The sequence below is a fragment of the Aspergillus uvarum genome, assembly GCF_003184745.1.
Source record: "Aspergillus uvarum CBS 121591 unplaced genomic scaffold BO82scaffold_67, whole genome shotgun sequence".
Taxonomy (NCBI): Eukaryota; Fungi; Ascomycota; class Eurotiomycetes; order Eurotiales; family Aspergillaceae; genus Aspergillus; species Aspergillus uvarum.
In genome coordinates this window covers 109,644-134,274 of record NW_020291364.1, presented here as the reverse complement: position 1 = coordinate 134,274, position 24,631 = coordinate 109,644, and the positions used below count along the sequence as shown (strand labels likewise).

Below are 24,631 nucleotides of genomic sequence, written 5' to 3'. Positions count from 1 at the left end.
TGATGCTACCCGTTGTTAGAATATAGTCGGTTACTAGCTAGAGGCGGTCACTTGCTAGAGGTAAGGATATGAGGCGTAATGTAATGATGTGGATGGGGTGGGTCTACGCAGGAAAAAGAGGTATTTGTGCTCTAGATACAAGAGTACAGTGCCTGAAAGAACATTCTAGTACATGTCTCAACGCTCACCATACATGCAATCTGAGATAATAAGCTGCTACCTAGCTCCTACCCTTTTTCTACATGTAGCGAGAGAGAGAGAGAGAAGCTTACATCCCACACCAGCCACACCCACACCCACAACCACAACACGCAGAAACTGTCCATACCGAGGATCACGAGATCGAATCAAAACATAAGAAAATTGTGACATTGCGGGGGGGAACCTTCAAAAAAAACAACATTTTCAAAGGAGAATAAATATCTAGGATACAAGATACAGGTGTCCTGTGGAGTAGGTAGGAAAAAACAACACACACACTTCTAACAAAACATAAAGCAGAGAGACAGACCACACCGAATAAATGTCCGTGAAACAGCAAAAGTCTTTGCAGAAAGGAAAGAAAAACAAAACCACATGAGGACGACTCGCAGGTTGTTATGATACAGGCATTTATATCAAAAAAGCTTTCGCCCGTCGCCGGAAATTGTTCTTTGATTTTTCTTTGATCTCCCATTCTGGCAGCCTCCCAATTTCACTTGGTTTTCGGGTGTTTGTCATAAACATCTTCGGATGGAAGTCGTTTCCGCCTTTGCAAGGCCTCTCCTCCTTCTAGCGCCGGGAAACGGGGGGGCTGTACACGATCTTTCTCGTCTTAATCGGGGACCACTTGTAACGCTTGACCCAGACGCTCAGGGCGAAGAGACCGGTCAGAAGGGTGATGGCCTTGACACCCATCTTCTTGCGGTCGTCCATCTCGGGCTCGGCGGCCCAGTTGAGGAACTCCACGACGTCCTTGGCCATCTGGGAGGTGGTGGCGGGGGTGCCGTCCTCGTACTCGACGACACCGTCGAAGAGAACACGACCCATGGCAATACCTGGAATCCAAGTCAGATGAGAACAATCGTCGATCAGATTCCAATCGGATACATACCGGTACCGGGGAAGTAGGGGTTGAAGTTCATGCCCTCACCGAGGACAACACCAGCTGGGGGCTCGTCGGGGTAACCAGTCAACAGACTGAAGATGTAATTGCAGCCACCGTGACGGCCCTTGACGATCAAGCTGAGATCCGGGGGCAGAGCACCACCGTTGGCAGCACGGGCGGCCTCCTCGTTGGGGTAGGGGGCGGGGATGTAGTCGGACAGCTTTCCGGGACGCTTCTCGATCTCACCCTGGTCGTTGGGCTCGGTGTCGTACTCGTACTCTTCGGCCATGGCCTTCATCTCATCGACGGTGTGGAGGACACCGACGAACGAGCGCCAGGGCACACGGGTCAGGGAGTGGCAGCTGGCGCAGACTTCACGGTAGACCTGGAAACCACGGCGGAGACTGTATTTTGATATGAGCACAATTGCCGAGGTTGCGGGAGTCGCCAGTGAGGTCCAGGGTGGGCTTCCTGGTGTCGGGAAAAAAAGGTAAAGAGGTTACTCACGCGGCGTGATCGAATGTCTTGTTCCACTTGGCGTGCTCCCAAGGGTATGCGGTAGCGTGCAGACTGTATTTCGATGCTGTTAGCTTTGTGGTGGTGTGATTGGCCGGGCTGGGACGAGCCATTCGTTCCGGGGTAGCGGAGCTGGTCTGGTCGAAGGCCAATTCAGGATTCTTTCTAGTGTGTTACTCACCCCTCCTCAGCAGGCGTCATGGCGTGAGCCTCTTGGCCATAGAGATAGGCGGCCGATCCGATAGCGACGGCGGTGGCGGCGGAGGCAGTGAGTGTGAGGTTGAAGGGGGAGCTGGCGGATTCGGGACCGGCGGCAGAGGAAGACGCACGCTGTTCAGCAAGTCAGTCAAACGGTCTTGCTGAAGGCTTGGGTGATCGATTGCACGTCGATTGACCTCATGGATTGGGGTCAATGGGCGTCGAAGGTCGGGGAATAGCGTACCGTGGAGGTCTTGCTCAAGGTCTGACGTGCGACACCCCGGAAGGGCACGCTGCGCAAAACAGTACGGCCCAGCATACTGACGATATGTATAACCCTCCGAACGATGGGTAATTAGGACGGCACAATAGCCACAAGAAGGGGTGGGGGGAGGAGGAGGGGAGGGGGGAGACAAGGCTGGAGCGCAGTGGGAGAATGTGCTTTTGGAGGTTCAATTGAAGTCGAGGTTGGTCGAACGGGTCAAGTTTCTCTTGGGCTTGGAATTGCCTAAACCCTCCCGCTGATTGGCTGCTGGCCGGGTGCTAACTGGCTTCGGTGAAAACCGCGACTTTTCGGAACAAACAATTTTCGAGGCCGGAATCACTTGGTCTGATCAACTGCACCGTCACTTCCTCGGACCACTACTCGATTTGATACTCTTCGAGGCATTACAGACTTTCTAATGCTGTCCTTCCTTCTCCCTATACCTCCATGTCCTGGTCTACAGCCCTCAATGGCTGTTGATCCCTCCCCTTATCCCCCTTCACCTTACTGACTTCGGGGTTGCAATCGGCCTGCTCTAATTGGTTAGTCAGTCTTTCCGCCGCAATGCCCTTTCTCAGCGCACGAATGGCCTTGCGAATATCACTTCTTCCTTCCTCGCCATACATCACTAGCGATAGAATGGCTAGTCGACGAACCGTTCGGCCGCTCAGTCCCTACGTTAGAAAGTCACGAGTCAGCGTTGTGTTCACTGAAACTCCACAGACTGCACTGACCAGACTCTCCGACACCGCCTCGGCCAGCAGTGTGGGGACGGCCTCTGGAAACATCGGGTAGTTGACAATCATCTCATCATACGTCGGTAACGTGAGCTGCTCGGCTGGCTCTTCCATGTACGACAAGCTCGCTTGAGGATTGTCCGATTGACTCAGTCTCACCTCAAATGCGGCGCCTTCGATGATACCATTACGACTCATCTCCTCGAGGCAATCTTTGTAGATGCGATAGATCGATCGGCTGGATAAATTTGGTACACATTGCTTGATATCGACGCGGTCGAGAAACGCCGGGTCCTACACAAGGCGACGATGCTTGTCAGCCGCTTCCATACTGTGCTATGGTTGAATGCTTACCAGTGCAGTCAACAAGTTGCTCGTACAGACCACAATCACATTTGGATGGGCCTTGATTTTGTCGAGGCCTGTCAACAGAGCGTTCACGGCTCGAATGGCATCAAATGGCTCGTTGCTACTCAAAGCTCGATCTCTATTGGCAGCGAGCGTCTCGATTTCATCGATAAATACGCAGACGAGCGTTTCGTCCTCCTCTTCAAGCAGCAGATCTATGCGCTCAAACATCTGGTCCACTAATTTCGCTCCCTCGCTGAAGAACTTACTCCCTAGCGCGTGCGCGTTGATCTCGAACATTTTACTCTGGGGATAGTCTTTCCCCAGGCGTATGGCAAGCTTCTGAGCTAGACCGCGACTAGGATACTTTTAGTGTTTGGACTCATGGTCTCGTGCTGGAACGCACCACAAGCTTGTTTTGCCCGTTCCAGGTGGGCCCCATAGGAGAACCAGCTTGTTCCAGTTAATAGTCCATCTGTCGAGCTTGCAGGCAGAGAACGAGACTGGACGTCTGTAATTAGGAAACCGCGGAGCATATGCCTGTGTCGTAGATCACGTACGCATTCTGCTGATAGCAGTAAGGAGCGTTAACTGGATAGGCTCAGCGAAGTGCAAGCTACCAAGCATAGATTAGACCAGCACGCGAGCATGGAACTGGAGATGGGGGTAGAGCTTCCGTACGATTCCCAGAGTCCATTCAGATCTGAGTTGGGCAGGGCCATGACCCTGGCCCTCGTTGAGTTCATACTATTCTCGGTGTGACCATTGAGTGTCTGGGCGAGGTGAGGGTCATCGGACTCCAGTTGCGTATGGAGCTGGTATGCTTGCACATCCAACCTTACCTGATCCAGCGGATATGCTCCGGATTCCATGGTACCACCGGTGCACTCGCAAACGAGCACGGAATCCAGAGCCTGAGCATGGGAGTTGCTTAGCCCATCTGATCAACTATTAACAGTTTTGTCTGGATCTGTTGGCTGCGGATGACTTGCCGAACGAGACGATCTCTTGTCCAAGAGAGAGAACCACGAACTTATCAGTCAGCCACTTGGTGAGTTCGTCTCGGATCTAATCAGGGGTCAGAGGGGGGAAATTGATCCGTTCTTCTGGTTGCGTACTAAGTCCGTGCGGATGATGATGCCGTCGTTGTTGGTCTTGACACGAGCTTCGATGTGGAGAACTGGCTGGTGCACATCCATTGTACGCGAGATGCAGCTGGTAGAGCCCATCTTCAGCTCAAGATTCCGTATGACTGGCGACACATGTAGCACCATTCATTGATGGGCGGATATGAAGTACAGTAGACATGAGATGCTAGTGGTCAGGAAGTCGACGAAAAGAGCAGGTACCTCGACATGCCATGTGGCCTGGGGCACCTTCTGGATCCGCTTTTCGAAAGCATCAATGTCATTTCATAGTTGCCTTACAATCACTATCATTTTAACCTCAATGTTTAGGAGCACGGGTCTCAAGAACCGAAGGTTACTAGAAGCCTGAGTGGAAGCTGGCCCTTTCCTGTGCGAAACCCCTCCACCAAATATATCTACATCCTTGAGGTTTCGGGAACCACGAATGGATCATAATTGATGGGAAGTACTTCACTGTGTATGATTCCATTGTCCAGATCTAGAATAAACATTCACTGATTGGTTTGAGCTAGCTTAGGTCACTATCTCTAAGTGATGCCATTTATCCACGTCGTTGGTTGTTGATGTTGGTAAAGCATGATCGAACCGGCGGCTTGGGCCGGAAGGGAAAAACATCCGGCTGATCCATTCCCATAGCCCGTTTTCTGGGGTTGGCGGTTGACACGGACCGTTGAGGAGTGCCAATAGGTGCTCACAACCTCTTTATTTGATACAAAGCAGATTTCCTTTTCACATGTGCAGCTGTACAGGTGCCTTATCAACATTATGATACCAGGATACCGTGGATTCGAGCTCAAGCTTATCGTGACCTGAATTTGGGGCCGCCCCGCGGAGCGAACTACTTACTACTAGTAGTTTCCTGGTGGGCACCGCCCACTGGGACCCTGACCGACTTGCCCGGCCGGACTTCAGCTGCGCCGGTGCTCACTGAACCACAATTCATATCTCGATGCCAAATCGCAGTTGATCAAGATGCAGAACGCCAGGAATGGGCCAGGGAACAAACAGAAGCCTCGCAGAGATGTTTTGGCTTCACTCAGAATGGCCTCCATGGAGGAGATCTCCAGGGCGGCCCTTCCAGCAGGTATGTTCCATAAACTGCGGCTTGGGCCAGAATCTAAGGAAGGTTGCTTGGGATTCTAATGTTGACCGATCGCGACCCAGAGATCATGTCGTCCATCCTTGATTATCTCTCCCCTGTCGACCTCATCCGAGTCGCTCGGTCATCGAAACTCTTGCGCGAAATGGCATACGATGACACTAGATGGGTGCAGAAGCTGAAACAAATTGGGTGCTGGGATGAGTTGGAGGCTCGCAAACATGTCGAAGACACCTTTGGAACCATAGCCGACATGAAAACCATCGAGCACAAAGAGGCGGTGGATCTCCAAGAAGCAGTTGATGCGACTCAGCGCAAACCTGACCACGCTTTGGGTTCGCTCGCCGATGGCTTCGACCAAATACAACTGTCTACCCCTGCTGCTACCAATGTCAAAGATAGTTCGGAGGACGATCCCGTCTTGGGCGTGTTGAGACAGGTCAAATCAGTGCGCGGAGAAGCTCGTCAAGAGTATGGAAAGATACACGCGGCGCTGGCACCGTATTACAATGACATCGTTATCTCAGGAGCTTCGGCCGACAGTCTGCTGTTTCGAGACTACAGCAATCCGCAACACCAGGCACAAATACTCTCTCAGTTGCAGGCGTTCTCCAACAGTGATTGTACTGACGGTTGGCATGAACGAACCCAACAGCTGCAGTCAGCTGTGTCGGCCTTCGAAACAAACGCGGTCAAAGAGTTTCGACACGGCTACGAGACTGAAGACATTGAAAACAGAATGCGGGAATATGCCCACGTGTTATATACGTTGAACGGTGGTGGCGCAGCCATCGAGCTCTTCATCCACCACAACCACCTGGTTACGCGCAAATCGGATTTTGGAAGTGTGACCGACTGTCTCGACACTTTCGCAGGAAGTGTCAAGTTGGAACATACCCAGGCTTTCTTTACCCGGATGAGTGTCGCCTACAACGAGGAGGTCTCGATTATCAACCGTGCTTTCCCCCCGCAATTACAGGTCGGCACGCCATTTGTCGAAAAAGTCGGACAAGATGTACTATTCCCATACTTGACAGCCATCTTTGACGAATTACATCGCACAAATATTGAGTCTTACCTCACAGCGGTATCGGGAACATTCGCACAATGTCTCAATCTATCGGATACACTGCTGCCCATTCAAAATTCACCCGATACATTCGACGAGTTCTTGCAGCACGTTATTGCGAAAACATACGAACCTCACTTGGATTTGTATTTTGCAGAAGAATTAGACCATTTCCGGAAAAAGTCCGAAGCAGCGGTGGGGGAATGGGATCGGCAACTTTCAGAGCAGGCTGCATCAACCGAGCTGTTTCTGATGTCCAACGTCAACCGACAGGCTGACAAACGGGACTTTCTGACCTCGTTCAAAAAAGTGATTATGGCGCCTGTTAATATCCTCCCCAGCTTTTCAGGGAGCAAGACAACAGAAACCAAGTCGACGCCAGATCCCTCTCCTGATGATACGTCATCCTTGAAGAGCCCAAACCGATTTTCCACGATCGGTTCACCTGCCACACCTCCAGTGACGGAAGCACCGACCACAGAACTTGCAGCAAAGGCTGCGGTAATGAAATCCAAGCTAGAAGGTATTCGATCTCTGTTCAGCATTGAGATCGCTTTGAGCCTTGTGCACGCTGCGAAAAGCAGCCTAGAACGAGCTGCGCAGTTTGTCAACGTGGGAGGCGAATATGGAAGTGCAGCCAAACAGCAGTGCGAGGCCATTTTTGTAACTTTAGTGCGCATTCTTGGGCACCGCCATCTGATCGGCGGCTTTGACAAGGCTGTTAGCCATTTATCCAATTATCGGCCCCGCGAACAGGGAGAACGGGATCAGTCCGGGGTTGAGCCGTTGGTAACTTTTCTGGAGTTGGTTAATGTTGGCGATCTTATCTTGCAGATGATCGATGTTTTCTACGAGCAGGAGCTTGTTGGCGCTAAGTTAACCGACCGGAACGACTTCCTCGACCCGGCCGTAAAGGAAAAGAAAAAGTTCGAGCAGAACCTCGATGAGCGGGTGGCTGCTGGACTGAACAAAGGCATTGACGTGCTCATGGAGGAAGTGGATTATATCCTCGCGACACGACAGTTAGCGACAGACTTCAACCCCAGTGTTTCCCAGGATCCGTACCGAAAGACCATGGATGTGAGCATCACTGAGGCGGCGGCTGCCGTGGTAGATGTGGTATCTTCGCATACTCAGATGCTTGTGGGCAGCACAGACAAGAGCATGCTGGATGTCTTCAATCAGGAGGTAGGACTACGCCTTTTTGCCGCCTTGTGCAAGCACCTCAAGCGACAGCGGATCAGCATCGAGGGATCTTTGAAGCTTATCAGGTAAGCGCTCTCACCTGTTTCACACTACATGATTGAACCCAGCTAACAACCTCTCAAGCGACATGACCCACTATTTCAAATTCATTCAAGGGTTCAAGAATCAGGACCTCCTGATCTATTTCAAGGCGTTACGGGAATTGTCGCAAATATACCTGATTGACTCGTCCGATGCCAAAGAGTTAGCCACGATCATTGCTGATGCGGATCGGTTCTATGGGATCTGGCGGGTGGAGGAAGTGTACGAATTCGCCGAGCGACGAGCAGACTGGCTGCTAGTCAAGCGGGATGTGGAACGAGCCATGTATGGCATTGGATGTAGTGTTATGTGAACCATGAATATACCATGTATATAGAGAGCTATGAATACCCCTCGACAGAACTTGGAGCGCATTTCGAGACGTAATTTGGGTCGTCAGGTAGCATCCGGGACGGTCCGAAGGGTCGATCCTCTATTCTAGATCTACACTTAAGTCATAGACCCTGCTTCTTCGAGGCGCCGTTGCATCATGCAGTCATAATATATCGGAATATCCAGAGAGTCTCTCCGTTTCAGGATGTCTTGGTGGTCTGGGTCTGCCAGCCCGTCACAGACCCTGTTTTTGAACTGTAAACAGTGAGCAAACGGACAATTGGTGGACTGGCATCTGGGCCTGCATCCTCTCACCCCGGTTCTATTCTTCCTTTCTTTCTCTCTTTCTCTCAATGCTGCCCTTTCCCCATCCCATCGGAACGACCTAACGATAACACCATGACAGTTATCTGAATGATAACCGACCACCAAGATGCCCACCAACAACCTACTACCACCGACAACAACATCAGCCACCACCACCACCACCCTTCTCCTCCGCTGGCTCTCCATCACCATCCTCCTCCTCCTCGCAATCCTAAGCGCCGCCGAAGCAGCCCTCGCCCCCCAGCAGCAAACGACGACCATCATCGTCGTCACGGTGACAGCTACCACCGTCGCAACGCCCACCGTCCCCCACCCGGCCTCCTACACCTCGCTCGACCTCTTCGAGAACACCATCCTCAGCGTCACCAACACCTACCGCCAAGCCCACAACGCCAGCAACCTCATCTGGAACAAGAGCCTCGCCGAATATGCCAAGAAATGGGCCGAAGGGTGTAGATGGGCGCATTCGGTGAGTTCGGTTTTCTGTGCAGCTTTCCTTCGCTCTTCGCCACCACTGTTCGTTTCCTCAACCCCATCCCACACGCAGCCCGGACCCAGATACCCCGAGAGTCCTCCCCCCGAGCATATACGCCAATTTGTTGACTAAAGGGTGAAGCACGGCCCTCACGGCGAGAACCTCGCCTTCGGGTTCCCGAACGCGACGACCGCCGTGGCCGCGTGGGGCGACGAGGGCCTGCGCTACAACTTCCGGGACCCGACGGGGTTCACCGAGGAGACGGGCCATTTCACGCAGCTGGTGTGGCGGGCGACGACGGAGGTGGGCTGCGCGGCCGTGGACTGCGGCGTGGATGTGAATGATGGGAAGAGCTCGCAGGGGACGAAGAATGGGGATCCCAGTAAGAATGGTGGCGAGGGGATTAATGGGATCCAGCGGCCGCAGGGCTGGTACGTGGTGTGCGAGTATGCGCCCCCCGGGAACGTGCTGGGCGGCAATGAGAAACTGGGCGATAAGGCGTTCTTTCGCATCAATGTGCAGGCGGCGAGTACGTATTCCGGGCCGTGGCAGACTGGTGGGAATAATAATGGGGGGAGTAGGACTTCGGTGGCGTCGGGAACGTCGGGGGCTGCTCCAGCTGCTGGTGCGATTTTGGGGGGCAAGGGTTGGACGTTGGTTGCGTATGGGCTTGCTGTTCTGGGGTCGGGGGATATGGGTCAGTGGGTGTGGGATTATCTGGATGTTTAGTTTATTGTTTGATAGTTCTGGTGCAGGGCCAAAAGGAAGCACGTAATCACTTAATCATAGTTGCAAGAACTGCTTTGAGTTTCATCATTGTCTGTCATCTCTCATACTACCGAACGTCACGCATATCATTTAGTCTCCCCCACACGCTTGGGGATAAAGTGAAATATGCAATACAGATCTATTCGCTTTTTTTTTCTTTGGGTTTCGATGTTCCAGCAAAAGGTCTGCTCCCCACTGCTTTTGCAAGCTGGAACCGAGCCAAGGGGCGTATCATGGAAGGAAGCTCACAGGAAGAAAATGTGAAAACTTCGAAGAGAGAGGGAGAGGTAGAGGGAGGAAAAAAATAGGAGGATATCGACAGACAAGATGCAGGAATGGAGAAAAGAGAAAAAATGGGCAATGGGATGGAAATGGAACACATTAAATACGGCAAAAAAAGGAACCCCAATCAACCAATGATCTCCTCGCTCTCCTCGACGATCTCCTCGACAATCTCCTCGACAACGGTGTCGCCCTGTTCGCTGGAGACCGCGGATGCATCCTTGGCCAGCTTGGGAGTATCGGCCTCCTCGGAGAGGCCGTAGGCCTCGCGCTCTTCGGCCAAGAGCTCCTTCTCCCGACGCATCCAGGCAACCCACTCGTTGAGAACGCGCTTGCGCGTCTCCACCACCGCGGTGTTGGCAATGTCGACAGCGTACTTGTCCTCCTCGTCGAACTCCTTGGAGTATTCGCGCAGGTTCTTGCGCACCTGCTTCTGCTCCTCCTTGCTGAGAAGAGTAGGGGGGCGAGGGCGCCAGACGAACTGCTTGAACTTTTCGGTCGGGTTCTCGGAGAGGGTCTGACCGGCGAAAGTGTGGATGTTCCAGCCGTTTTCCATCTACAGGTACAGGTTAGCGATGGTGTCTCAGCGAGTGGGAAGGCTTTGAAATTCAAATATGAACGTACCGAGTGGGTCCACACACTAGCACTGGTGACAACGTAACGACCGGTGGGATCCCAGTCAATGTCCGTAACACCGTAGTGCTCGACCGTCTTCATCAGCTGCAGATTGGCGGCCAAATCCTTCTCACCCTCGGGCTTCTCACCCTCGAAATCCATATCCCAGAAGTCGATGTCGAAGCTCGATTGAGAGTGAACCGTGGCAACGACAACGAAGCGACCCTTGGGCGACCAGTAGATGGCGTTGCTCGTCTTCTTCTCAATGGTGCGCACAAGCTTGAAGTTACCGGCAGAAACACCCTTCTTCTCGGGGGCGAAGAAGGAAACTGCCGTCTTGGGGGGAGCGCCAGCACCGCCGGCAGCCTCACCGTTCGTGATCAGGACGAAACGTCCTCCATTCGGCTCCCAGGCGAAGTTGATCACGGTATCCTTGAGACTGTCAACAACCTCGACCGGAACACCCTTCTCACGGATGCGGAAAATCTCCAGGTTGGTGGCCATGGATTTCTTGGACTTGGAGTGACGATCCACCTTCACACAGACGTAGGTACCTTGTGATTGCCAGTGCAGCTTGACATCGGAGACGTTGAAAAGGTTACGGGTACGAACGATTTCTTTCGAGGGAACGCTCATCAGGGCGACACGAGCGGGGTTGCTGCCGATTTCGGGAGTCCAAAAGCAGAGCAGCTGTTCGTATTGCTTCACGCCCTCGCGGGTAACAGTGGCGGGGGACCATTCGAAGTCCATAACACCATCGATCTTGACGGAGGTCTTGCCCAGCAAGTTCATCCGGGGAAGTTCGTAGATGGAGATCGACTGGGATTGCTGCATTCTCGCAACGTACTTCTCATCAGCAGACCACTTGAAAGCGGGCCACTGAACCTTCTTCTTGGGCTGGGCATCACCCTCGGCACCAGGGCCAGCGGCGAGATCGTTGGAAACGAACGAACGCAGGGGCTTTCCGGTAACGATATCCCAGATGATGATGTTCTTTCCTTCTTCCTCGTAGGTCAAAACAGGGTGACCCTCCTCAACCTGAATGGGGCGCGCGGACCAGGTGGTGATGTAGTTCTCACCGGGCGAGAACTCAACCAACTGCACAAACGGGTGAGGGAACTGCTTTTGCTTCGAGAAAGCCGGGCCACCCCAGAGTTGAATGCCCTGAGGGTGGACAGAGGCGAGGTAGGTACCCTTGGGGGACCACTGGACGAACAGCTGCGTCCAGTGGGCACGATCGACAACATTCTCGGGCGGGTGGTTCTTGTTGTTCCAGAAAACGCCGACCTTGTCGCCACGGTAGAGGGCGAACTGGTCGCGAGCATTGGGGTCGGCGAGCCACGAGCGGAGGTGCTCCTTCTCCTTAAAGGGTTCGATAGTGGGGGGCTTGTATTCCTCGTCGACACGTCCTTCACGACCGTAGCGGTCGATATCCATCAATTTGTTGACAGCGAGAGTGTGCTTCTTGTCGAGGGGGACACCGTGCAGGGCCTTCACGGCAGCGACGGCTTGTTCGGGAGTCTCATATTCGACGAAGGCGAAACTACGACCCAACGTTAATTTTTCCCTGCAGTTCCAGCCCGAGTTCCTAGTACATACCCTTCGGACATGTTCTTGTCGTTGATGGGCATGAAAACAGCATCTTCGGAGGTGTTGCCGGCGGTGGTGAGCTTCCTCAACAAGAACTTAATGAGCTTCTGCCTGCTCTCCTCGGGCACGATCGGAAGCCCATCGATGACAACAAATGTATCCAAACCCTCATCAAGCTTCACTTCGAATTGTTCCTTCAGGTCTGCGAGACCAAAAACCGATCGCGGTTAGTGACGAGGGACGAGGGGCACGGGCAATAGGACAGGACAGGACAAAGAACGCGAGTCGGGTCGCACTCACCGGAGAAGTCAATCTCCTCCTCCTCCTCTTCGTGGAGGTCCTGCTCGGAGAGGGTGTCGAAACTGGGCGCCATATTTGCACTCACAGCGGACGGCGATAAAGAGGGGGGAGGGGAACGGGGTGGAGAGCGTTGATACGGAGGAGGAAAGATCCTGTTCTGGATTTTCTGCTGGTCGACCCCGTTTTGGCTGATTTTAGGGCAAAAAGAGCAAATCCCAAACCGCAAGCGCTTCTGTGTGCGAAGCAGCTGAGTCAGCTATAGATCAGGTGATTGTGAGTCACCTGACTTGGTGTGGCTGGGCGGGAACTCGAAAGGAAAGGAGAAGGAGTGGGGGAAGTCGGGGACTAGTGTCATGCACGTGATCTGGATTAACTAAGCCGTGTCCCCCAGCTTCTCGACCGGCTGATGATGATTGTCACTCTAACCGACCCGACCTGTACATCGGCTTGGCCTGGACATCATAACAATCGCGATCCCACGTATCGTCCCCCTCCCCGCCTCGTCTTCCGTCTTGCTCGTGTGGGTGAGAGCTGTTGGTAGTCCTGGACCGGCCATCTTCCAGTCATTATCTCTTTTCCTCGTTGTTCGTTGCACAATCCCTCGTCTTGCATCGCATCCTCCGGGCATTTCTCTATCGTTCTCCCTCTTATGCCCCGCCGGTCCTAAGCGCCAGCGCTACGCCCAGATCTAGACGCTTCCTCCTCCCAGAGCACCACCACCCGCGCCCTAGACCCTGCCATTTGCTGCCATATTAGCCTCCGTTCAGCTTCTGGCCAGCAATTGGCATCTTTTCGAGTCTTCGTTCACATTTGTTTTGGAACTAACGCGGATAGCGAAGCCACTGGAACAAAATGTCGCGTAAGTTCGGAGTCCGATGTACCCGGGTCATGCAGCAGTGCCGAGATCGCTCTCAACTGACATCACCTTATTTTTGCGCCAGTCTCACCAGAAGCTCGTGTTCAGTTCACTCCGATCATTGATTCGATCTTAGCAAAAAGCGACTTGAATACTATCTCCGAGAAGCGCATTCGCAAAGGCCTTCAGGAAGAGATCGGATATGACCTTACCCCGCAAAAGGTCAGCTCCCCGGACTTGGACTCTCCTCGCGACACCCTGCTTTTTATACTGCCAGCGTCAGCGTATCATACTGCTAACCTCGTTTTTGTATTCAGGCTGCCGTCAAGCAGCTTATCATGGAGCGTTTCGACATCTTCGCGGCCAAAGGGGGCATTGTAGCTGCACCCGAGCCGGCTGTGACTGCTGTCCCAACTACCAATGGCCATGGTCCCAGCCATGGCTCCGAAACTCCCCCTCCGGAACCATCGTCTCCTGCACAGTCCTCAATCTCTCACAAACGCCAAGCGGATAGTGAGGATAATTCGGACCTTTCGAGCAAGACGCCCCCGGCAAAGAAGAAGAAGCCGGACAATGACATTGATGCGGATGCCCTTTACGCTGCAAAGCTACAGGCCGAGGAGAATATGCGCGCTCGTCAAACCCGTGGGGGCAATGCGCGCAGAGCTCCTCCCGTGAAGAAGAAGACCAAGGCGAAGACATCTAAGAAGGTCAAGGCGGAAGATGATTCTGATGTTGAGTCGGGTTCAGAATCGGGGAAGAAAATCAACCGGTCAGGCGGTTTTCATGTGAGCTTCAGATTACTCTCTCAAGTCTAATATATTCGCTAACACTACCTCAGAAACCCCTCACTCTTTCACCAGCGCTTTCCGCTCTGTTGGGTGGCGAGGTTACTGTCTGTTTACCCCTTGTCTGTTATGTTTTTTTCTCATCCTCTGGCGTTGTTGCTGACTAGACCACAGCTCTCTCGTCCGCAGACAGTCAAGCGACTCTGGCAGTATATTCACGAGCATGATCTTCAAGACCCTAGTGATAGGCGACAGATCTGCTGCGACGACGCCATGCGCGCAGTCTTCAAACAAGACCGTATACATATGTTTACCATGACCAAAATCCTGAGTCAAAACTTATATAGCCCCGACGAATGACCTGTTGCCGTTGATCGAGAATTACGGTGACCGGTTGCCTTCAGGACAGGGCAGCCTGCGGCGAATATGTTGCTGCACTTTACGACTATCTTATTTCCACTCATTGCACCGCATAAGGAGACCCGGCGCTACATTGCTTTGTTTCTTATTTATTCTCTCATTGCCCTCTCATAGTGTCTCATCCCTGGCATTTCCCCTTCTCTTGGTTTTATTTACTGATATTGTCATTGGCGAGATGCTTGCCTCATGTTTCCTTTTGTTGATTTGATAGTTTCTCTCCAGCGGGAGTTGGTGCTGCCTTTGAACTAGGCGCGATGGATAATTCTATTTAGAGATCATATATGATTCTGATGGTGGGCTCGTATAGCCTGTCGCCTTACAGCGTAGGCATTAGTGATGAATGCCAGAAATCCAACTGAGTGTGCATAAGCAATTGGATCGCCTTCCCCCTCACATCGAAGAGTGGTAGGCCATGGGGCAGTTTGGGGAGAAGATAAGACACAACCTCGACTCGGCTTTTATTTGAATGTTGTTGATGAGTTATCATGACTCGAGATGAGTCATAGCATGAGCTGGGCCAGTTTGCATACTCGGTAGTCAGTCTCAGTGAATTAAGGAGGGGAAAGGGGGGGAAGGAGGGGGATGTCATCGATGATGCTTATTTGCTCACTAAGCATGCCGCAAACCCGAACTTTTTGCCCGCCGCCGCTTGCACTGGAAAGCTGGTCATTAGCAGCAACCCCTCCGTCGCAATAAACGCTTGGTCGCAAAGGCTCCAGGGAGCCAGAGCTCTTCTCGTCACTCAGAGTTCCTGTTAATCTTCGATCTCTTCAACTGGCTTCGCCAATTTCATCCACTAGTTCTCCAACACCTCCTGATGTCTGAGACTCAACCTGCCCAGGCCCCCTCCGGACCGCAAGGCTCAAACCGAGGCGGCCGTCGGCGCGGACGAGGGGGTGGATTCGGAGCTGCTCGCCAACCTGGACAGGCGGAAGTTTCGCAACAAACCAACGACGGTCCAGGAAGAGGATCAAGATCCAGAGGTCATGGACCCCGCCGCGGCGGCGGCGGCGGGGGAGGTCGCGACAAACAGAAGTCCGCCGCGAACACGATTGATGCCAAATCCACAACCACAACCACACCTGAGAGTAATAAAGGAAAGCAGGCGGTCGCAGAGGACTCCGACGACGCGGATGATGGGGAGCTTTGCTTCATCTGTGCGTCGAAGGTTGAGCATACTTCCGTCTCACCTTGCAACCACCGGACCTGTCATATCTGCGCGTTGCGGTTGAGAGCATTGTATAAGAACAAAGCTTGTGCACACTGTCGGGTATGTGCTTCTGCTTTGCCCCCATGCCGTTATTTGGCCATGCGCTAACGATTGTGCTGCGGCAGACGGAATCCAGCTTTGTGATCTTCACAGATGACCATGCCAAGCGCTTCGAGGACCTCACAGAAGCAGATTTCTCCCAGAAGGATGACAACCTTGGAATCAAGTATGAGAGTGGCGAGATCTTCGAGGACACTGTTTTATTACTGCGGTACAATTGTCCTGAAAGGAGCTGTGATGTCGCCTGTTTGGGATGGCCTGACCTGCATCGCCATGTTAAGACCAAGCATGGCAGAGTGATGTGGTGAGTACCTTAGCTCTCGAGTGAACATTTGTGCATTGACTTACAAATATTTCTACCTCTAGTGATCTTTGCACACGAAACAAGAAGGTTTTTACTCACGAGCATGAGCTCTTCACTAACCAGGAATTGCGCCGACACGAGAGACATGGAGACGATGTTCCTGGTGCGATTGACCAAAGTGGATTCAAAGGACACCCAGAGTGTGGTTTCTGTCGACAGCGTTTCTACGGCGATGACGAACTCTACGCTCACTGTCGTGACCGTCATGAGCGGTGCCACATCTGCGATCGACAGTCAAGCAACCGTCAACAACAGTACTACATTGACTACAACGCGCTAGAGGACCACTTCCAAAAAGATCATTTTCTCTGCTTGGATCAGGAGTGCTTGGAGAAGAAGTTCGTCGTCTTCGAATCTCAGATGGATCTTAAAGCACACCAGCTGGAAAACCATCCCAACGGGCTCTCGAAGGATGCAAGACGTGACGCCCGTACGGTCGACCTCTCCACATTTGACTACAGAGCTCCCTACCAGCCTCAACGACAACGCCGTGGTGCAGGTCGCGGACGCGATCCCAACTCAGAGCCTCTGCCTGTCTCGAGCGCACAGCCCCTAAGACGAGACGAGATTGCCTATCAACGACAGATGGCCATTCAAAGTGCACAATCTGTTTCCACCCGGAGTTTTGGCGGCCAGCTCACCCGCAGCGACACTCAACCCGTGCGCGCCCCCGCTCGATCCGCGGCTGCCACGCCTGTGCAGACGCCTCCAGCCGCTTCCACTCCGGTGGCTGAAATGAGCGATCTCAGTCTGAACGCAGATGCGGGCCCCGTCTCCCCTCAGGAACAAGCACGCCGCCTGCGCCATGCTGCCGTCGTAGAACGCGCCTCGAATCTGCTCGGTAATGATAAGAACAAACTCAACGAATTCCGCAGCAGAGTTTCCAGCTATCGCACTTCCTCCATCTCGGCCACCGAGCTAATCGACGCCTTTTTCTCCCTCTTTGACACCGCCAGCACCGAGCTCGGTAAACTGATCAAAGAGCTCGCAGAGATCTACGAGGATGACAACCAGCGCAATGCATTGCTGAAGTCCTGGAATGACTGGCGTGCGATCAACGAAGACTACCCTGCCCTTCCCGGCCCTGGCGGCACTATCCCCGGCATGTCGCCAGGAACCGTCAACGGCAGCGGCGTGGGAGGCAAGCGTGTCCTGCGTCTCAAATCCTCCACTGCTCAGTCCTCCCGATCCGCCGTCGGCAGGAGTGGTGCCATGCCCTCCGCATCCTCTTCGACCAGTGCTTTCCCTCCCCTTTCCTCTGCGACTGCTCGCTCTGCCCCACGATCCACGCCAGCTTCATCCACCCCGTGGGCAAGCTCAGCAGCAGCACCCACTTCAGGTTCCGCCGCCCCCTCACCCTCCATCACCCCCCGCACCTACTCCACTCGCTCCGCCGCTCCCGCCACCTCCCGGCCGGCCCAGACAAACAGTGTCGACGCCTTCCCTGCTCTCCCCGCAGCGGCCAAACCCAACGTCCTCATGGCAGGTCTCACCCGCGGCACCGTCCGCTGGGATAACCGCGCACCGCAGGTGAACGCCTGGAGCTCCTCGTCACGGAACGACTCCGGCGCCAACTCCACTGCGGAGGACGAGGACTTCCCTGCCGTCGGAGGGAAAAAGGGCAAAGGCAAAAAGGGCAAACAGACCTTGTTCCATTTCGGTTAACTGAGGGAGGGAATTTCCGTCTTTCCCCGAAATCTGATACCACAAGCAGTATCTATTTACATAGACGATTTACACCCACGAGCTCTGTAACCCCCTCCACCTCTTCTGAAGAAGTCTTTTGCATGTTTGAGCCTGTTTTTAAGCGTGTTTGTTTCACTCAGAGTTGGCTCGGGGAATTGCTTAAGAATACAATAAAAGTAGAAGTTTCATATTGTATATTGTTTTCCTGATACGGTTAGCCATACTTTTCTGCTTGAAATATAGTAGGACGATCAAGATTGAAGGCCAAACAAAGAGACTGACTGTCCTTCTCTTTGCGAATGCCTGTCTGGAGTGGCCTTGTTGTTGCAAGTTGGGGATGATGAGTTAGGCCTTGTTGAACGACTAGAAAGCTCGATGTGATACTACCAGGCGCCGGACGAGAAGTAGACATTTCTCGAATCAGCCCTGAGAGGGCAGTGGCTCGATGCCTGGAGACTACTAGGAGATGCTACCGGGTACTATACATATATGTTACTATTTGCCTCCCCTGGACATACTTTATCCTATATTAGACTGGACAGCAAGTACGGTAGGTCTACAATGCTAATATCTACATGTTAAGAATCACATCACTTGTGCTATAAGTATGCCGGGAGGGCCAAAGGGAACGCATCATTCCGACCAGCTCAGGCTGTCCTCGGGCGCTTCTGAATCCATCGGAGATTCGGGACTCTCACCTTTATCATCATCGCTGTCGCCATCTTCAGCATCATCAATATCGTCGTCTTCAGTATCATTAGTATAATCATCTTCAGTGTCGTCTTGAGCGTCGTCTTCAAGGTCGTCTTCCGCGCCATCATCATCACCACCACTCTCCTCCGCCGCCTCCCCGTCAATCGCTGCCATGCGCAGGAGAAACTCATCCTGGAGACCCTTCAGCCACCGCCAAAGAGCCTTATTACCTAGTGTCCCATCACGCGCCAACAGCAACTGCTCCCTGAGCGAAAGGATCAGATTGCGTTTGCGCGTGACGGCCAATGCACTGGTCTTCGCGTACCGACGCCTGGCCATCCGGTCCAAGTTCTCAGCGACCTCCTGCGCCGTTTCGAGGACTCCCGGCGGGAAGTCGACCAGTTTGGCCAGGGCCAGGCCGTAGAAGCGGGTGGTATCGGGCCCTTCGGCGACTTTGTAGAGCATGGTCATCTTGGACGCGTCGGGGCTGATCTCGGCGGCCAGGTGGAGGCTGGCAACGCCGTTGCGCTGGCCCATGATCACCGCCAGATCGCGGAAGTGCGTCACGAACCAGACCAGGGCGTGGCTCTCGACCAGCACCTCGGCGATGGCGATGGCGATGGCCAGGCCGTCGGCGGTGCTGGTGCCGCGGCCGAGCTCGTCGACGATCACCATGCTCGGCTGCTCGGGCTGGACGTTCCGCAGGATGCACGCCATCTCGCGCATCTCGGCGGCAAAGGTGGAGACGTTGGCCTCGACGTCGTCCGCCGTGGACACCCGCGCGAACAGCTGGTGGATGACCGGGAGCGAGGCATACTCCGCGGGCACGAAGCAGCCGATCTGCGCCATCACAGTCATCAGGGCGATCGAGCGGATGTAGGTCGATTTGCCGCTCATGTTGCAGCCCGTGATGACGTTGAACCGCGTCTGCGGCGTGGCGTAGACGTCGTTCGGGATGAATTTCTTCGCGTGGATCTTCTCGCGGATGGGGTGGCGGCCGGCTTTGATGGCGAGCACGTTGGTGATCTCCGGGCGAATGTACTCGTGGCTTGTGGCTAACTGTGCGAAGGAGACTAGCATGTCAAGGATGGCAATGGCTTCGCTGATCTTGAACAAACTCGATATCTCGGAGCAGATGCTCGTGATCAGATCTTGTACTGTCTCGTCGCTCATGTTGATCACTTCGTTGTGCGCGTCTCGGATCTTGTGGTTCAGTTTGACGAGATCGAGCGTCTGGCATTCAATGCGGTTCTTCTTGCGGTAAACATTGATGAAGACCTCGGGTAGTGTATGGGTCTCTATTGTAGGGATGCTGATGTAGTATTGGCGGGCTCTGTCATACCTCAGATCGAGCGCAAGGTCATGGCATTCTACAGGCGTTAGAGAGATTACCAGATGCAAAATAATCTAGGGGATGGCACTTGCCCGCTAACGCTGTGACCAGCTCTGTAGCATCTGTATTGGCCTCTTTATAAGCCTGTCTTGCGACATCAAGCAAGCTATTTACCCCTGCCTGGGACCCGGATTAGAGATCGAAGTGGTCAGCTCAGACAGTAGAGCACGGGAAAGGACCGTTACCCTGACGCAGTATATCCTCTGGTTCCTGAGATCGAGTGGCTTTGTCTGATAGGTGACTTCTTCATTTAAAGTTTCGTCGATCAGCTGCTCCAGTGCTTGATGACCCTCCAGGGCGCATAACTAGAGACTATGATTAGCCTGATCTTTCATGGAGCCGACTAGGCTCTACCTCTCTGATGTTCAGGAGCAGATTGCTCTGAGCCGGGGCAAGTGCTTTGTATATCGACTTGATGGACGAGACATATGTCTTCACCATGATGACATTGTTTACGGATTGCTCGACGTATCCAATTGCTCGTTTGGTGGGGACAAGGATAAGCTAGGGGGTTATTTCTTGCATGCAAGATCGGTTCGAACCCACTCACTGAAGTCAGAGCCTTGTCGACGTCAAGGTACCCCTTGAGGGCTTTTTCCACGGCTATGTCAGCACAGAAGAGAATTTGAGCAGCCAATGACTAACCCTGTCTAATTGAAACAAACATATCCTCTTTCGTGGTCAGGTCCTCGATCGCGTCGTAGCGGGCCAGTAGCTGCGATTTATCGGTAGAAGGCTGCAGAATGTTAGCTCTGAGCAGCCGCATGCCCATGGGAGTCAGTGTCTCGTTGAGTAGTCCAAAAAGACTATCCTTTGACCTTGCTACTTGTAAGTTCTGAGTGAGCTCCAGGGAGACAATAGTAGACAAGTCAATCGACATTGATCCCTGAGATGGCTCGTGTTTTATTCGCAGAGAATGGCAGGTGAAAGCCTTGTTGAGTTCTACTTCGACGTATTTCAGAATCTGTCAAAGGTTAATGGCTGTCTCGCTCATTCTCGACACTTCTGTAAGCAAGCGCATACGGCAGCAAAACAGCAAGAAGCAAAATAGTTCCCCTCGAGGACCATCTTGATCGGTTCGACATCCTCTGCAAAAGCCAGTCTCTCCACGTATTCGTGTCCTGTTGTTTCAGACCAGAACTTCCGATCCACTGGGGTGAACGTTGTGTCTGGGATGTTCTCCTTCAGTATGTAGGCGAGCTTGGATTCCTGGGCGCTGTTCATTAGGAGAATCTCCGTTGGCTCATACACGCCGATCTTCGTGACGGTCTTGACATAGGTCTGGTTGTCGCAAATCTGACATAGCACCGCCTCTGCAGTAGACAGATTGACGAAGGCCAAGCCAACCGTTGCAGAGACACCGCGAGACTCGCTGACAGCACAGACAATATCTTGAGATGCGACGCTCGTCGCCGATGTTGTCGGTCGTGTTGCTGTTCGAGGCCGTGAACTACTTGCTCGAGTGAGGGCGACGAAGGAACCCGAAGCTCCCACTGAGGAAGCCCTGGAGTAGATGGAGGCCATAGTGGTTGCCTGGAGAGTATGCAGTCTTTGCGCGGAAGTCTTGAAGTAGAAGTGTATGCAATGCAGAGGTAGTAAACTCGCCCGATTGCCCGATTCAGATGCCGCCCGCTTCTATAAGGGCTACCTACACGTGATTCGGCGTACCCCCTCTTATCAGACCCCTTGTTAGTGATGTTGTCCGCAGACTCGATTTACCGATAGGGCCAGGCAGTCGAGGGATTTGGAATTGGAATGCTTTAGTCCATTTGTTGGTTGGCCTACAAATCCGCCTCATGTATTCGATGGGCGTATATCATTTGGGAATTGTAATTGCAAGGGTCTGTGCAGGCAACGTCCAGAATCCCAATTTCCACCGCTAAGCTAGCATTTCCCGGAGGTCTCACGGTCAGACTATACGAAGTATGGCCGCTATCATACTTCTCGACATTCATAGTGAGATTCTAGAGATGAGCTACTTGGATGAAGGAAGGCATTTAAATGCAATCAACTGGAAGGGACCCTGGGATACCCTTTGGCAGAAAGATTAATAATTGTCCGTGTTTCCAAACCCACCAACCAAACAATGGTAACTTACAGGGTACACTATTTACCACGGTATCAAGAGCGTACCTATGATATACTGGCAGTCTTTGACAGGGAGCAAAAAATCCTCCTTTCCCATGATGGAAGGCAATGAAGTATGAAATTTGATCTTTTCTCTATCCCAAAGCTTCGGTGCATGTCAAGCGCAATGTGCCACTAGGACTATCTGATTTCGACTCGTGTCAATCTTTGCTGTTGTCACGACAGGCTCTCCTTTATTGATAGCATATCGACAATGTATATGTACTACCCACTTCCCATTTTCATATTTTCCTAAATAGATTACCTAGGTTCAGAAGCAATGATCAACTGTGGAAGATTTATCTAGCGGCTTGATTGTTATTCTCCAAAAGTCAGATATATCGCTTTTCTTACACACTACATCGAGCGACAAAGCCTTGCCTTGAGGCTAGAAACAGGCAGTTCTGCTTTTGCTTCGCGAAACTGGGACACAAATCAAGCAGAAGCAGCTATATTATATTATAGACTAGCAGTCATTTCTTACCTCTATATTGCGCCTCAATGCCATACTCCTCACAAGGCCATACTGAGAAATGTATATGGTGATGCTCTGATGTCCGAAAGCGGGTTAGTGCCGATCTTCCCCCACCGCAGCGATAAGTCCGGACGGGATTCTTTATCGATTTTTTTTTCTGAAGGCTAGAAGACCTTCACACAACAAACCCCCCCAATCACTCTCACAATGGCGACTCTTCTGCCTCCTCCTACCAAGCGTCAGAAGACGGAGATTGCCGAGAAGGCCCGTCTTCAGCAAGAGATCGAGAGCATCCCGGAGAACCTGGGCAGTGTCCGAGTTCAGTTTTTCGACCAAGCGACAGGAGCGCCAACCGGGCCAGCAGTGTCCGTCCCAGTGGCCGATGCCAACGTAAAGAACTTGGAGACGCTTCTCAACACCTTACAAGGCAATGTAGGTACGCGACACATGCAATGACGGTGACCTCATACCGGAGATACTAACTCCGCTCCTCCGCAAAACACACAGGAAGATGATGAGCGGGTGCCATACCGGTTTACCTACCAGTCGGACGATAAGGACAATCAGACGATCGACATCCTAGCACATCTGTACCACTCCCTGCTCAAGCCCGGCCTCAAGACCACCGAAGACACTGTTCACCTCTACTACACGCCGCAGGCGGTGTTCCGAGTCAAGGCGGTCTCGCGATGCTCTGCTTCCATTGCCGGACACGGTGAAGCGATCCTGGCCACATCCTTCTCCCCCGTGAACTCGTCCACCATGGTCACCGGCAGCGGTGACTCGACGGCCCGCATCTGGGACTGCGACACCGGAACCCCCCTGCATACCTTGAAGGGTCACACTAGCTGGGTGCTGGCGGTCAGCTACTCCCCCAACGGCGCGATGATCGCGACCGGAAGCATGGACAACACAGTGCGGGTGTGGGACGCGAAGAAGGGCACAGCGCTCGGGGCCCCGTTGAAGGGCCATGCGAAGTGGATCACCAGCCTGGCGTGGGAGCCCTACCACCTACAGCAGCCGGGGCGGCCGCGCCTGGCGTCTGCCTCCAAGGACTCGACGGTCCGCGTCTGGGACGTTGTCAGCAAGCGCATCGACATGGTCCTCACCGGCCACAAGGGCTCGGTCACCTGCGTCAAGTGGGGCGGCACGGGCAAGATCTACACGGCCTCCCACGACAAGACGGTCAAGGTGTGGAACGCGGAGAACGGCACCCTGATCCAGACCCTGTCTGCCCACGCCCACCGCGTGAACCACCTGGCGCTGTCCACAGACTTCGTCCTCCGGACCGCCTACCACGACCACACGGGCCAGGTCCCGCAGGCCGACACCGAGAAGGTCGCCGCCGCGAAGCAGCGCTACGAGCACGCCGCCACCATCAACAACAAGATCGTCGAGAAGCTCGTCTCGGCCAGCGACGACTTCACCATGTATCTCTGGGAGCCGGAGAACTCCAGCAAGCCCGTCGCGCGTCTGCTCGGTCACCAGAAGGAGGTCAACCATGTCACATTCTCGCCGGATATGGCGTACATCGCCTCGGCGGGCTTCGACAACCACGTCAAGCTCTGGAATGCCCGGGACGGAAAGTGAGTGCACCCTTTAGTTTCCGCGTCTCATCCGGAACTTTGAGACTAACCAATGCTCCTCCACAGGTTCATCACGACCCTCCGCGGCCACGTTGGAGCCGTCTACCAATGCTGTTTCTCCGCCGACTCGCGCATGCTCGTCTCCTCGTCGAAAGACACCACCCTGAAGGTGTGGAACGTCCGCACGGGTAAGCTCTCCGAGGATCTGCCGGGACACAAGGATGAAGTGTTCGCGGTGGACTGGAGTCCCGACGGACAGAAGGTGGGCAGTGGTGGCAAGGACAAGGCCGTACGGATATGGCGCAACTAATGTCGCGGGGAAAAAAAAAGCTCCTTGTTTTACTGTCTGTTAATCGTGATGAACAACGTATATAGAACCAGATACCCTGTTTTTACCCTGGACAGTATGTGCTACGTGTTTGCCGCTATCGTTTGGTTCGTAAGATGAACAATTGGGGCAATGGATAAGCTGACCCTGCGTACCCTCTCTCCACACTTGACCCTGTATTCGACCATGAATGCTCTAGTG

The 24,631-nt window shown here is 53.3% G+C and overlaps 6 protein-coding genes across 6 annotated transcripts; 4 read left to right on the top strand and 2 right to left on the bottom strand.

The window, feature by feature from the left end:
- Positions 1 to 771: 771 nt before the first annotated feature.
- BO82DRAFT_406121 (uncharacterized protein) lies at positions 772 to 4,350 on the bottom strand (the record flags this gene model as incomplete). Its single annotated transcript, XM_025639546.1, has 13 exons — positions 772 to 1,037; positions 1,094 to 1,491; positions 1,595 to 1,657; positions 1,785 to 1,933; positions 2,510 to 2,601; positions 2,650 to 2,740; positions 2,801 to 3,097; positions 3,158 to 3,509; positions 3,558 to 3,654; positions 3,712 to 3,767; positions 3,833 to 4,065; positions 4,178 to 4,219; positions 4,270 to 4,350. 13 exons carry the CDS (start codon positions 4,348 to 4,350, stop codon positions 772 to 774), a joined length of 2,217 nt encoding a protein of 738 aa, XP_025487725.1.
- A 707-nt stretch (positions 4,351 to 5,057) lies between these two features.
- On the top strand, positions 5,058 to 8,118 carry BO82DRAFT_358194 (exocyst complex component Sec10 family protein). Its single transcript, XM_025636224.1, has 3 exons — positions 5,058 to 5,383; positions 5,464 to 7,738; positions 7,797 to 8,118. The coding sequence occupies exons 1-3, from the start codon at positions 5,341 to 5,343 to the stop codon at positions 8,065 to 8,067; spliced, it is 2,589 nt and encodes an 862-aa protein (XP_025487724.1). The 5' UTR covers positions 5,058 to 5,340; the 3' UTR covers positions 8,068 to 8,118.
- A 349-nt stretch (positions 8,119 to 8,467) lies between these two features.
- On the top strand, positions 8,468 to 9,618 carry BO82DRAFT_358192 (putative extracellular SCP domain protein Pry1; the record flags this gene model as incomplete). Its single annotated transcript, XM_025636223.1, has 2 exons — positions 8,468 to 8,883; positions 9,031 to 9,618. The coding sequence occupies exons 1-2, from the start codon at positions 8,521 to 8,523 to the stop codon at positions 9,616 to 9,618; spliced, it is 951 nt and encodes a 316-aa protein (XP_025487723.1). The 5' UTR covers positions 8,468 to 8,520.
- A 251-nt stretch (positions 9,619 to 9,869) lies between these two features.
- Positions 9,870 to 12,628, bottom strand: EifCb (translation initiation factor eIF3 core subunit b). The gene is made up of 4 exons (XM_025636222.1): positions 12,445 to 12,628; positions 12,154 to 12,346; positions 10,564 to 12,097; positions 9,870 to 10,495 (listed from the first exon to the last, which is right to left on the bottom strand). The coding sequence occupies exons 1-4, from the start codon at positions 12,515 to 12,517 to the stop codon at positions 10,067 to 10,069; spliced, it is 2,229 nt and encodes a 742-aa protein (XP_025487722.1). The 5' UTR covers positions 12,518 to 12,628; the 3' UTR covers positions 9,870 to 10,066.
- Positions 12,629 to 12,878: 250 nt separating this feature from the next.
- On the top strand, positions 12,879 to 14,859 carry BO82DRAFT_358189 (SWIB/MDM2 domain protein). The gene is made up of 5 exons (XM_025636221.1): positions 12,879 to 13,303; positions 13,386 to 13,522; positions 13,618 to 14,088; positions 14,142 to 14,195; positions 14,263 to 14,859. The coding sequence occupies exons 1-5, from the start codon at positions 13,297 to 13,299 to the stop codon at positions 14,446 to 14,448; spliced, it is 855 nt and encodes a 284-aa protein (XP_025487721.1). The 5' UTR covers positions 12,879 to 13,296; the 3' UTR covers positions 14,449 to 14,859.
- A 466-nt stretch (positions 14,860 to 15,325) lies between these two features.
- On the top strand, positions 15,326 to 24,412 carry BO82DRAFT_293588 (E3 ubiquitin-protein ligase HEL2; the record flags this gene model as incomplete). Its single annotated transcript, XM_025631796.1, has 6 exons — positions 15,326 to 15,778; positions 15,844 to 16,082; positions 16,145 to 17,747; positions 22,688 to 22,948; positions 23,084 to 24,102; positions 24,169 to 24,412. 6 exons carry the CDS (start codon positions 15,326 to 15,328, stop codon positions 24,410 to 24,412), a joined length of 3,819 nt encoding a protein of 1,272 aa, XP_025487720.1.
- Positions 24,413 to 24,631: the final 219 nt, after the last annotated feature.